At 41.7% G+C, this 14,465-nt stretch overlaps 1 protein-coding gene across 1 annotated transcript; it reads left to right on the forward strand.

Annotated features, from left to right (window-relative positions):
- The first annotated feature begins 393 nt into the window (after positions 1–393).
- ccdc92ba (coiled-coil domain containing 92Ba) lies at positions 394–13,697 on the forward strand. Its single transcript, XM_069147997.1, has 4 exons — positions 394–819; positions 1,164–1,304; positions 6,209–6,256; positions 8,915–13,697. Exons 2-4 carry the CDS (start codon positions 1,172–1,174, stop codon positions 9,637–9,639), a joined length of 906 nt encoding a protein of 301 aa, XP_069004098.1. The 5' UTR covers positions 394–819; positions 1,164–1,171; the 3' UTR covers positions 9,640–13,697.
- The last annotated feature ends 768 nt before the right edge of the window (positions 13,698–14,465 follow it).

Consider the following 14,465-nt stretch of genomic DNA (forward strand, 5'->3'; position numbering starts at 1 on the left):
TTAAGGTCCGCGGGACACATGTTGAGCCCCACTGCACCAGCCTGCCGTATCTCTGTCCATGGTGCTAGAATCACATTCAGGTGTACAAAGCCCCAAAATACAAAAAAAACAACAACAAAAAAAAAACTTGACCGGTCTGCAGGAGGCAGACTTTTAAAATGTTTGTTTTCTATTAACGTTATACGTTGATTCGTATTTGTTTATTTATCCAAATGAGATCATAAAGTTTTGGTGTTTTTCTTTGTAGCCTACTCCCACGAGCTCTGTATCGATTCCTCTCCAGCGTCGACGCGCAGCCGTGATGGGCTGGTCCCTCCAATCGGCTGTCACTCCGTCGTACGACGTTCTCGCGTGTTCTGATCACGTCGACTTGTTTTCCTCATTACCCAGCTCCTCCAGCAGCGGGATGTGTCAGTCGGTGGGCGACGACGAGGGAAGGTGCGCGCGTAACAAAATGGACTGCGCACCTTCCTCGCGGGTTTTCATATCGACCGATTCGAAAACAGCATCCTCCTCCTGCTGATGCTCGACGCAGATGTTGCAGCAAGCAGCAGTTTTGTCGGAGGACCTCGGTGCCATGCGTCGTCGTGGTGGTTTTGCATTTTTACGCAGCCATCCAGCCTCTTCCTGCTCCAATCAAACGGCGTCACATGCTGCTGAAAAGCACTTTAACGCTCCAGATAAAATGTCTCTGGGTGAATGCCGCAGCCTACAGGATTTGGACCAGCACTGGAGGCCAGCATGCCCGGATCGGAGGACGTTTTCCTAACGTTTGCAAATCCTATTTCTTAAATTTTGGTACTTGACATCAATTTAAAGGTAAGCAGAGACACTCGCTTCGACTTCTTATCGAACACAAAGCCTATCGAGCTCCTCGATCTGACCGCATCTTGACAGGAGCCGCGTGGTTTCTCCCAGTTCTGTTCATCTTCTGGTCATCGATACCTTATTTATAGCTCCAGCATGACCTAAATTCAGAACGTGCATTTCTCTCCGTTTCTGTGGCTGCAGTGTTCACAGCAAGACAGAGTTACATTTAGCAGCGGAAGTTCAGTGTAATATGAAGTTATGAAAGTGGTCTCTTAGAGACAGATGGATAGTGGTGGAGTAAACAGAAAACCTATCGGTGTCATCCTTCTGATTCCCTCCTTCTGTCTCTCCAGACGCGGCCATGGGTGATGAGAGCAGCCTGTCTCGGCAGATAGAGAGTGTGGAGAGGAGCGTGGGCTTCCTCAGGCAGGAGCACCTCACTTTGCTCCATGGCCTCCACCTGGAGATCCTGTCCCTGCAGAAACGGTGCTCAGGTGAGGGACTTCCTGTTGTTGTAATAGACAGCCAAGAAACTTTTATGTGACTCCAGACTTTTACATCCCAGACATATAGCTTTCACAACACTCGGAGATTCAGAGGAAGATACTTTCTGACTTCTTTAAACTACTTCACATTCTGTGCCGTACGTGTTTATAGACATATGTGTCACTATGTTGTTGTTGTTTTTTTTTTACTTCATAGATGGATAAGCTTCAAGGATATATATAATCACTGATTTGTGTCTGAGAGCTGTAAAGCTGCAACTAACTAATTTTGGAATTGTAAAGAATGAAAAATTGCCCATCCTGTTTTTTTCAAAGACCAGAGTGAGTTGTCATAGTGTGTATTGTTAAAAAAAAATACAAAGACATTTAATTTGATGTCATATATGATGAAGAAAACTGCAAATCTTCACGAGTCAGTGCCAGATGACATTTTTCTTTAAAAATGACTGAAAGTATTCAGAATTAAAATTTTCTGTCGATAACTGACTCACCATTTCAGCTCTAATGAGTTCACGTTTAAGTGAAGGATCTCTTTGGCTAATCCTGTTCTCGCATTCCTTGCGTTTTCTTTTTAGCTGCTGTAGGTCTTTATTAATTAGCAAGGACCCCTCTCGTTGACCTTTTACCCTCAGAGAGAAGATTTACTAAGATTTTGAGTAACAGGCTTGATGGAAAATTAGAAAGAAGTCCTTTTTTAATGGGTTTTTAAACTTTACAATAATCCATCAAGCCTGCACAAAGATATTCTTCTGACTCCATCCAGAGAGCTTCACGTAATATCAAGCTAATGCGAATGATTTCACTTTTTTTTTTACCACAATAATATTTTGAAGGGGAAGTAAGCTGCTTTTGTGACACTGTATTCAGTTACAATCTGCAGTGCAGTCGTCATTTTCGTTTCAAATAGAGAAACTAAATCCCCCAAGACCCCGTGTGTCTGTGTGTGTGTCTGTGTGTGTGCGTGTAGTCTTTATTGTTCTTCTCCTGTGTGTTAGCACCATCAGTCAATACGAGACAAAGACTACATGGTGATGTCATGCTACAATTCCCGTAGATTGCATCATTTCCTGTTGGGGGCCTAATGGATATGCCTTCCATTTAATTAAGCATGCAAGTGCATATGAACACACACACACACACGCACGCACGCACGCGCACACACACACACACACACACACACACACACACACACACACTGGTGTTACTATTCTTGTGAGGATTTTGTATTGAATTTAGTTCATCCACTGGAGTTTTCTCCCCGCGTCTAATCGCAACACTCACCCGAACCTAAACCTGTTAATGATTGATTACATACAAATACATTGTGTGGATGGGAGCTGATCCTATTCTGTTCCAAAAAAAATGTTTACCCCACAAAGTTAATATTTGTGTGTACTGTCAAACACAATGTGATCCTGAGAAGGGTGCAAACATATCGCTGGTTAATCCAACGATCCTATACTTTTAGTAATTCATATGAAGAGGATTGTGGTGCAGGGATATAGGGGGAGAACACGGGAGAGGGTTTTGTGTGTGTGTGTGTGTGTGTGTGTGTGTGTGTGTGGTAGATAGGTGGGGGTGGAGGGCTGGCTCAGAGCCAGTGTGACCAGTTGTGTTGAAAACATTCAATCATTTTGTATTTCTGCTGCACAGTCACATCTGGTCAGTCCAGCTGTGCGTGGTGGTGATGGCACCAACAGAGAAAGCATTTCCACCTTTTTTGCTCCTTGTCTTTTGTCTCCCCCGCTGTAAGTGCAGATGGCGGCCCACATGCTGCTTTTACAGATTGTTTTTAGTTTTTGGTCCTCACTGAGGTGCAGCTATGTTTATGTGCTCAGTCTGCTACGAGGAAACAACACAATATGTGACCAAAACTTCAGAAAGACAGTAATTTGCTTTATAAAAAAATAGTTTATTAATAAAGAAGTCTTCAGGGAATTTTACTGCACTTTGTCAATGACAACAACAATATTTCTTCCCCAGAACTTATGTAAACACATTCTGCAGGGATTGCATACGCGGGGACATTATTACACCACACTCACTGAAAACTCATAAAACCATCTCCTTCTGCTGAGAAGCTTTAAAGCTTCTTATGATGCTCCTGTGCCAGAGTTCAAAATCTGTTGAAGGGTTTTCCTGGCAAAAGTCTTTTGAAGGCAAAGTAAGATGAAATGGTCACTCTGTAAAGTTTCCATGGAGGACAGAGAAACTGAAAATGGCAGATTCCTTGTTGAAGTTGGAACTGTCGGTTTTTTTTTTGTCTGTTTTTGTGTGTACTGCCTTTTGTTCACATGAATGTTTGCTTCTGAAAGGGTTTGACAAAGATTAACAATTTGCAGTTGTAATCCTGTTCTTAGCACTTGGAAGTGGATGTGAATGCATCTCATGAACTTTTTTTTATCAGTACATATAACTTGTACATCTTGGAGGGATTCTATCAGTTTTTGGGGTCTAAATATAAATGAGTTAATGAAGCATCTGAATAATGGCTGTAATGCTACAGTAGATGTGGATAGGCTCCCGCAGTTTGCCGGTGTGATATGTGTTTATTGCCAGCTCACTAATATGTAGCCTGGAAGGGTACTGCAAGGTTGAGCTGACGATGATGTCGTGCATATTAGTTCTGCCATCGTACAGCTGACTTCTTTTTTTATTTTTTTATTATTATTGTTCTGAACTCCTGGAGTTTCCTCATCAGCGTAAGGGCTCTTGTGTTTCCGTGTCCTTGAGCTACGAACTAAATTAATTTTTGAAATGGGGTCTATTTCTCTGATATAATGTGTTTATTGTGCGCCGCATATATCAGTCGGCGGTGTGCGTGTTTGCCCTTCAAGATATCTTTGCAAGATTCAAGGTTGAATCGATGAAACAAAAAACCTTGAATGCTCTGTTGGGCTGCAGGAGATAAACTCGGTGACCTACAAAGAGTTACACACACTGGATGCTGCAATGTGCTGAGTGCCACATTTTCATTGTTTCACTGTTGTTTCAAGAAATATTTCCTGCAATCGGCTTCCTGTAGTTTAATGAACTTCATTAACGCGCCTCGCAGCTGTGAATGGTGATGATAATAACGTCACCTAACCAGCAATCTTTGTAAATCTGCCTGTCAGGAATTCCTCATTGCCCCCTTAGTTCTTCATCCCTCCCTCCCTCCCTCCCTTCCTCCCTCCGTCCCTCCCTCCCGTCCGTCTGTCCGTCCTTCCTTCCCTCGTTCCTTCCTCTCTCCCTCCCTCCCTTCCGTCTGTCCTTCCTTCCTTCCTTCCGTCCGTCCGTCCTTCCATCCGTCCTTCCGTCCTTCCCTCTCCTTCCCCATTGTGCCTCTCCCTTCATGCCAGCTGCATGTGTGGGCGTGTTATGCCGACTGCAGAGAAAAGGATGAAGGGTGTGACAGTGAGAGCATGAGAAGAAAGGCTTGGCATATCTAACGCGCGTCATGTTTTAGTTTGATCTAAATTATGTTTATACACTGAAAATAATTCAAATATTACCTTAAGTTCACTACTCATAATTGATGAGACATATCCAATAATATGCTTTAATATATTCACAGCTTTGTAACCAAAATCTCCTTACAAACAATCTTAAGAGAATACGAGTTTTTAGTAAACATCAGTGTCTAAAAAACGTGAGGATGAAAAATTCATTCATTTTGAAGCAGAACTCCTAATCTCAGGGCACCTGATTGAAAAGGAAATATTTCTGGTTCTGGGAAAATTAAATAAAGCTTATCTCTACATTGCTGTGTTGAAGTGTGCGCTGAATATGCTTACTGTGGAGATTTCCCTGCTGCAGTCTGGACACTTTGAATGACCATCGAGATGACTGACAGGCCAGACGAGACCAGCAGTCTGTCCCACGCACACCCACGTCACAGTCTCTGAGCTCAATATAGTCCAACACCACGAAAGACTGATGGCTATACACCAGTCTGACACATTATCTCCTCAAAAACCATCATGTGATATTTGTATAAACCCGATCAGAAGAATCACACCATTCACTGCTATGACTTCCTACACTGCTAAAAAAAAAAAAAAAAAAAAAAGTAATACAGTAATGGCTGTGATTGAAATACTTTTATCATCCAGACAGAAAAGCTGCTGAGTGTCTCTAATCTCCCTGTTATTTTTTACATGGCACAAGTGAAATGGATTCAAAGGCCATCCACTAATGCAAGACATAAAAGCCATCTACAGTGTCACACAGATTAAAGGAGTAATTGTGAGGGGCACAAATATCACCGCAAAATACACAACAACAATTACACTTCCTCACACAAATGACATGAAATCATAAATTGAACCTTTATATGATCCAGTTTGAAGCAGTAGTTTTGGGTCGAAATGATACTCGAATGTTTGTCAGAAATTCAGGAATAATGCTGTGATGTGATCAGATGTTTTTGTAAATGCAGCGCAGCTCACGATACTAAACGCTGAGCATTTTTCTCAGCTTTTTGGGGTTTCTGTTTGACTGGTTTGCATTTCCTCTTGAACCACAGTGCATAGTTTTTAGAACCAGAGCTAGTTTTTACTTAAATATATATTGATTTCTGTGAGGAATTCTAATAGTGCTCATATATCTTTAAAGCTACAGTAAAGACAGTGTTTGGTTTTTTTTTCCATCCAGACTGTAGCAGGACTTTCTCATCTTTGATGTAAAGTTTCAGATTTTGTTTCATACATTATGTATGAGCGCGCTGAAGATGTGCTAGAAACTGCATCGAGCATCTGTTATGGTAACCAGAAAACAGAAAATGTCAGCATACTGCTTTAATAAGACACTTCAGCACCGTTGAGCGTCTATATTTAACCTCCAACAATATGATGTTTTTTCTCTTTTAACACCTCTGTCCTCTGTTTTTGTCTTTCTCTTGTTTTTTCCAGAGTTGACAAGTGAGCTGGAGGTGAAGCCCCCGGGCAGGAGCCAAATAGGTATGTTAAAAAAAATCTATTCAGTTCTCAAATCCACTCACTTTAAAGGCCTTTTTTTCTTCCATTCCCTCGTCTAACATAAATCTCTCTCCGTCTCTGCCTGACTGTATTTGTATCTGCTGGATTTTTGCCATCTTCCTTTGCTTTAGAGACCCAACGACAGATGCATGTTCATAACATCCCTGAGCTAGTTTGTCCCCGCTGCACTCATCCTCAACCCCCAACCGTCCATCTCTCTCTGTGCCTGCATCCCGCTGTCCTTCCACCCACCCATCCCCCAGGGGACACATCCCTGTCAGCCACCCTCCTCCCTCTTGTGACCCACGCCTCCCTGTCCTCTCTCCTCACCCACGAGGACGAGGAAGTCTCTGACAAGCCAAACACAGGCCAGATCACGGGTGCACTTGTGTTTCCCCATCTGTGTTTATTCGTTGTTTGAACGCAGGCAATTTTTCTGTGTGAAAAGAATTGGTCACGGCGATATGGAGTCTCACTGTGAAGACACAAACGCAGCTGGAAAAACAGCACAGCGCAACATGTTTGGCTCGTGGCGTACGGATGTTTGTGGCGGCTCGATGCAGAGACAGGCACCATTTTGTCACTGCGAATTAGACACACACTAGAAAAAGAGCAGTCCGAAAGGCCGCGTACACGTGTGTGTGCTTGTATAGAGTCCCAGGCGAGTCGTGCTCGGTTGCATTATTCGACCATTAGATCCCATCTCCTTTTTCAAGACAGGTTATCCCCGGATCCATCAATACAGCACAGCCCTCTATTCTCCTCCCACGCTGACAAATTGATCCATCCTCTTTTTTTCTCTCTCTCCTGCTCTCGTTTTTTTCCTCCAGCTCCCAGTGGGAGTGTCCACTTACAGACTTTGCTGAGAAAGAGAGAGATGTAGAGCCAGGAGAAGAGAGAGGAAGAAGTGGAAAGAGAGAGGTGGAGAGGAAAGCGATTAAGAAAAAACAAGGCGTCAGAGTGGTCAGCTGCAGACATGGAGGAGGGAAAGTGGGGTATGGAAGGATATGAAGATCACATTAGGTAGTCTATAGTTAGAATATGAGCTCAACCTGGGTGTGGTGATGGCACCAGAAAGCCTGATACCTATCGGTCCTGGAAGACACCAGGAATAAATAAGGAACAAAATACATACTAGAAAAGGAAGATTAAAATACCAGTAAATGGAGACCATAAAGCAATAAGACGGAGCAGCTTTAACCTCAAACTGTAAGCTTTTATCAGTGTGTAAAGCACCCTATCACACTAAAGCCGAATATGGATCCCAGGCTTTACAGTTTCACCTTCAGGTCTCAACAAACCTCCTACCCAGAAAACCAGACCAGATTTCTCTGTCTAGAGGGGTCAGTGAATGTAATCTCCCTTTGTTTAGGCAAGCTCAGGCAGCCCGGAGGTTACTGCACTGACTCAGGGCTTTTCGTCCATACCTCCCTCTCCTCTGGGGAATATTACTGGAATGAAAGAGCACAGAGGTTGTCTACAGAGGCAAAAAAAAAAAAGAAAAATAAGCAGTATACTGTGTTAAACCTGACCGTGGCAGAGAGGTTCAAGCCTCGAGTAGTGGTCTGATTTTGTAGCTATGTTGGGACTGATGCTCTGTCACTGCGAGTTGATGACATGGTAAAATCTATTTTAATGAGTGCTTAATTGTGAGATTTAGCTTTTTGTGCTGCACAGGATGCCGAGGCTTTATGGTGCGGCATTGACTGTCCCTCGCTGTTCAGAAGTAAAGCAGGTTTTAACTCTCCACAATGTTTTCCAGTGATGTGCTGTACGTGGAGCTTCAAACCTAAAGATGCAGTCGAATAAGTCTCTGACGCGGTGAGATCGGAAATGGAATATTGTAAGCTCCATAAAGTCAGTGGTTTCTGCATATCAGTTTAGGTATAGAATATCAAGTGAACTTGTTGAGTTGACGTTTAATTGACTGTAATGAAGAGTTAAATTCAAAGGTTTGTTATGATGGTACTCTCGGGTTTGTCAGAAATCATTTTAGCAGTAAATGTATTGATTTTTTTTGGACTCATTTTAGTAACACAAATCTAGAAATCATAATATACAATATGCTAGATGATAAAGACTAAAGATTTGTACATTGCGCAGGATGGATGCAGCCTGTCATTTGGGGATAGGACAGATTATTAGCCTTCCCAAATGCGTGTCATTTCCAATAACTGTCTGCACCATCTCAAAAGCCACTGTCATTTTCTAGGTCACAGATTATCCTCATCAGAATTTGAGTGGAAACTGGTGATTTTCCAAATACTTATACTTTTATCCCATTTAGTACTTTCATAGGATCTCAGCCAAAATATAATCTGGACACTGTCTGAGTTGTTCTTCTGTGATGTGATAAGGATTAGAGCTGATGAGGCCAAACCAAAGCTTAGTTTTTTTTATTATGGAGAAGAGATATGTACACTGAGTTATTTGATGTATGATGTGTGTATGCACAGTATGTGCCGATGCCTTTATACATTGCAGGAAATATTTAGAAAGTATTCAGATTATTATATTAAAAAAAACTGAATTTCAAAACTCTTAAAAATATTATAAATTATATATATATATATATATATATATATATATTATTATAAATTAATAATTCACATTTGCATTTGTGGTCTATCTCTTTATCAGAATTGCAGGAGGAAGAGGAGTTCTTGGAGGCCCGCTGTCAGGAGGTGGAAAACCGTCTGGCAGACCAGGAGTGCACCTTAGGAGAGCTTCGTAAGGAGCTGAGTCACAAAGGGGTTTTGGTGGGAGCCCTCAGAGCCAATCTCAAGCAGAAGGAACGGCATTTTCTTGAGGAGCTTAAACGCCGCAGCCACTGCTCAACCATCCTGAACACGGAGCTGCAGAAGCAAACGGAGGCAGCAGCATACCTCTCTTTCCAGCTGCATGCTGCCCGGCAGAAACTGCACCACCAGCGGATGCAGCAGAGGCAGGGTCTCCTCGCCAGAGCCAACAGTCAGGCGGCCCAGCACGGTGCCGGGCAGGACTCCGTTTCTACACAGATGCTCTCAGGAGCCTCCCCTTCCACTCCTGTGGTCAAACCCAAACGTAAGAGCGTCCGGGCATCCTCCAGAGTGGAGCGCGCCCGAGAGTGTGTGCCAGTAGAGAAAGTGATGGGCCCCGCAGAGCCCACAGCCATGCCGGACCCAGCTCTCTTCCTCCACCCTCGACGGCACAGAGCTCGCTCCAGGCACGCTGTGGCACAAAGACAGCCTCCAGTGGGCCTGGAGAGGGAGGAGGAGGAGGAGGAGGAAGGAGGTGGGGAGGGGCCAGTGGAGCTCCAGGATGAAGCTGCCAGACTGGTATCTTCAGCAGCAGCTCCCCCTGCTGCCGAGACGAAGGCAGATTAGTGACTACTGTGACGTGTGCTTTTAACTACAGTATGATTATCTTCTGTCTGACTGTTAACGCTGTTAACTGTTGTTCTGCACCTTGACTGAATTGATACTGAGACTGATTTGATCTATTTCATTATATTACACCTACTATAGACACTTTTTATTATAAACTTTGATATAACCTTAAATAACTTGCAAAGCAAAAGTCATGAAGTGTAACTTTAAGCCAGTCTTTGAAAATAGAACGATCTGTTTACACTGCTGTCAAACGCTCCGTACACTGTGGGGCCGTATTTCAAAGAAGCCCCTTTTTGATTTACGGTGATAGTGAGTTTACTTATGGTGGCAGCCATTTTTAGACGACGAGCCCAGTTGTTAGACCCAACCATCTGTGATCTTTCAAGGCCGACCATAAATCACCCCATGTGGCCAAACATTTGTGTGGCCGGCTGAAAATATCTGAGGTGGTGATGGGCACGTCTGAGAAATTATTGTTTGGAAAGAAGTATGTCTTCCTTTCTATGAATACTATGAATACAACTCAAACAGTAACTTGGAATTCTTTTATTTTTAGTTAGATTTTTTTTTTTTGTATCCATGGCCACCATCATAGATCCGTTGTTTCGATGTTATATTTTACACCTTCCCAACAGAAAATACTTGTCTCTTTACCTGTTTCTGTCTGTTTCTGACGTCAAACCAAAGCACCGGCGACAGAGGGCCACACTACAGGAAACAATATTCGAGAGGAAAACTCACCATGAAAGGTCATAACTGCCTGGAGCAGCTATAATTATGCTTCAGTTAGTTTTCCGTGGTGAAGGAGACCTTTATCACATCAGATGATACAAATGACATCAACATATCAGCATGCACTGCAAGCTCCTGCTCACTCATTCACAACTGTATAACCTGTATAACCTGTATAACAGGTGTCAGAGTTTTCTACTTACCAGTAAGAAGTAGCAGTAAACTTGGACACGTAATAATCATCATCTTACGTTATCACTGACAGCTGCTGACAGAGTCGTACAACAGGAGTTTTCTATCTGTAAATTACAGCACATTGCATTGTTGGATTTTTAACAGACAGCAGTGTAGTAATCAAGTAGCCGATCTGACCTGGTCCTGTCCACTGTTTAGTGAACAGGTGGACAGTGAACGAAGTCAATGATTAAAGTTTATTTGGATTGTGCTTTTCATAGACAAAGTCACAAAGTGCTTTACAAAAGTAAAAACAACATAAAAAGGAGGTTAACCATAGTGTTTAGTTCCTTCAGTTGTGAAAGAGGTCGTATTCGAGCACCCAAATAAAATGGCGGTTAGTAAATGTAGAGTACTGTGTAGGAAACAGGATGTGATTTCAGACTAAAACAAGTCAAAATATGTGCTGTGAAAAAGATCTAAAAGTGAACCGTGATTTAAACTGACTACAAACCAACTGACTGAAAATGCACAATGATTTTTACCACCGCCTACCTGTACCTGCATTAAAAAGTGTCCATAACATAATGTACTTCAAGGTCATTGAGGTCGGTGTCTGCTAACTTCCATTCTTCTCATTATTTATCCCAGAGCACAGGTCCACTGTAAAAATATTTAGGGACTTAAAAACTGTCACATATATCACACATACGACATACACAACATGAAGAATATCAGTACCGCCATTCACATTATTGAAATGCATCACACCTTCTCGTTCTTTGTGGGTTTTTTTATTTAGTTAGTGATCACATTGCAAAAAAAAAATAAGAAATGAATCAGTTGTTTCCTGTTTCTTTAAAGATCTGCATCAGTGCCTGTCTCAGGTGGAGGAGAGCTCAGACAGGCGTTGGCTTTGTGCAAACTCTGCCTCTCGGGCTAAACGACAAAAGATTTGAGTCTGTATATTTTACTAAACGATACATCGAGGCACTCGCGTGCCGCTCTTCCTCTGAAGTGACTGCTTTGTGTGAACGGGCCACGTTCAGGTGGTGATCAGCTCCTACTCATTGGACCATGTGTTTTACTCAGGTGTGGTTTGTGTACTAAACACACACAGACGATGGGGGCTTGTTTGAAGTCGTTGTGTTGGGGTTTGTTTTCACCTCAGGAAAAATGGACAAACAACAAAGAGGACTGTAGGTTTGCATCTCATGAATTTAAGGGACGGAGTTCCTTTTCCATTTCACACAATTTACAAATTATACAAAGTAGCTGTGTTAAAATGCAGAAAAAAAAAAAAACTGTGACTGGACTAAGGGACAAGAAGGCCGGCTCAGCAGAGAGCTGTGTGTCACATGCAGGTGGTGGCCGCTAGTGTAACAGCGAGCGAACAGCATGAAGAGAGCAGTAAAAAAATAAAGAAAAAAAGAGGTCAAATTAACACTGTAATTGACTATACCCTAATGTAGGAAATATTTTTTAAGCTGTTGCTTACATATATCAGTCACTTTTGTCCATTTCATACCCCACTGTAATTACTGCCTTATAACAGAGGAGTCATTGCTATAAAAAATGCAACCTCGACACAAAATAGTGTGAACATTTAAAAATATGTCTCTACTCAAATATGGTGTCCTTTAGACTCTTTGTTTGGGATTTGCTTATGAAGATTTACTGTATGTCAACCCTGAGTGTTTTATTCAAAGCTGTGTCAGACTTGAGCCGTGACTTATCTGAGCATCAGAAACTGCTGTGAGTGTATTAAACGTCCTGTAAGAATGAATTTAATGTTGATTAGCTGCTGTGAGGCTTTTCTTCTACAGCTACTGGTTAGTTTAGCATTATATTTTAGGAGTACACCACTGACAAAGCAATATATCAATATATTTCTATATGATTAGTAGATCATGCCAGCTGGTTTAAGGACACTTTTTTTTCTGATTATTTAACTTTGTATTTTGTAACCGTTGAACTGTTTTGCTTAATATTTTTCTGAACTGTCTGATGGATTGTTTGATTTTAATGTTTTAATTGTCACTGAACCTTAACGTGACTAATTGTTATGCTACAGTTTATTGGAGGCATTTCCAAGCAGAGGTTTCAGTACGCTGCATGTGCTGCAGCTAATAGGCACCCGAGACTGTCTGGAAGAAAATGAACTAAACCTGTCTCTTCTTTTGTTTTTTCTTTTTGGTAAACATGCAAATGTGACGAGGGTTTTCATTCACCTCTTTAGCTGGTTGGCTATTAGCATGACTGTGCACTATTCTTCCTCAAGATTTACGAGACAGGCGACGGTCAAAGTGCAAAGCTGTCGTGTTGAAAACTGTACCCCCCCCCTCCCCCCAACAGGAAAACTGAACTTTAGACTGTTAGACTCTTTGACTTCATCTCTTCACCTGCCGTCCAAATGAAGCAGCAGCTAGATTTAACTCTCTGTACTCAGTTTAACATCCTGTATCCTACATTTTACCATCATCTGATCCAGACTTTGGTAGTTTCCTTGACAAATAATCAAAATCCTTGCTGCTGTATGCATGTTTGCTACAGTGTGTGCAACTCAGAGTTAATGAGGGAACATGCTAAAGAGCCAAAGCTAAAACATTAACAGGAAGACAAACGCCGAAATGAAGATGTCTTTTCATTAACATTTAAGGTAAAGCGAGTCAATTTTCACAGCCCAGTTTTCTGTTTTTACCTTTCAGAGAATATCACAGTATATCTCACATCAAACATGCTAAACATAATAATTTACTCACAGAGAAGAGAACGTCTTCCATCTTTCTGAACGCTGCTATAACTGTAGTCTTCATAATAGTAAGGACATATTTCAGCAGTAGCAGCACCGTCATCTTTTCTCGTCCTGGTTGAGGTCAAACAAGTTTATTTTGCATCTTACAGAAACATTTCCGTGGACTGTATGAGACACCAGAAAGCATCATGTCTGACATATCATGTGGTTTCGAGCAATAAGGCTGTGTGGTACCCGGCATGAAGCGCAGACAGATGCTGCTCTGGGTCGTTTTCTGTTTTCGGTCCATGGATGAGCCTAAGCTGTTGACCGATTACCGCATATACTGTGTTAGCTTCCGACAGTGATCTACTGTACTCACAACTGGAATAAAGTGGAGGATTGTCTAGTCTGCTGTTTCCTTTTCTTCCTGGGTGGCAAGTTTACCATCAAACCTGATTCAAAGGGACAAGAGAATAATTTTGCAAGCGATTAAATGATTTCCAGTTTGACAGAAGTGAAGTGCTGGATAATTTATGTCATATCACAGTTTAATGTTGGAGTCTCACCTGGAAGATAAAGTACATGTGAGCTTCAAGGAGTGTGTGGTTAGAAAACAAAACTAATATTACACACGATTTATTTATGTTTTTGACAGTAAACTGAAAACATGATGCTAAAGCAACTTCACAGAGCTCTTTGTTTATTTTACATAAAAATAAATGTGACAAACAGAATACTTTATAAATCACTGACAAGATGTAAAATGTTTAGAATTTTTGGGGTGAAAACGGGTCTAGTCATCCTAATTCTCTGTTTTTTTGTTTTGTTTGTTAAATTTATATCTACCAAAGGACCGCTAAGTGCACCTGGTCAAATTTGTTGTCTTTATTATTGTAATAAAAATATAATAAATCAAGTCCAAATTGGCTCTCATTAGGTATTGAATAAAAGAATCTCTACAATCGGACATGAAAACCTGTGTTTCTTAATGTTATAAAGACGACGTTTTTCAGGGACCAGGTAACAAAAAACATCAACAGAAATCCAGAATCGCTCTAGTTTAAGCAAATTAGCAGACAGTAGGTCTGCAACCAGGTTAGGTAGTATCATACATAAACAGACTTGTTAATGTATTAGTGAAGAAGTTGTGCACAGGCCTCAGCTGGCTGGGAGTTAA

This window comes from Embiotoca jacksoni, unplaced genomic scaffold, assembly GCF_022577435.1.
Source record: "Embiotoca jacksoni isolate LCO1_2020_lvr unplaced genomic scaffold, fEmbJac1.0.p SCAF_14, whole genome shotgun sequence".
Lineage (NCBI taxonomy): Eukaryota > Metazoa > Chordata > Actinopteri > Embiotocidae > Embiotoca > Embiotoca jacksoni.

Bases quoted from the DNA above. Each gene is read 5' to 3' on its own strand.
- ccdc92ba (XM_069147997.1), top strand. From the start codon at position 1,172: ATGGGTGATGAGAGCAGCCTGTCTCGGCAGATAGAGAGTGTGGAGAGG. The intron at 1,305-6,208 runs GTGAGGGACTTC...TGTTTTTTCCAG, and splicing joins CCTGCAGAAACGGTGCTCAG to AGTTGACAAGTGAGCTGGAG. The intron at 6,257-8,914 runs GTATGTTAAAAA...TCTCTTTATCAG, and splicing joins CCCGGGCAGGAGCCAAATAG to AATTGCAGGAGGAAGAGGAG.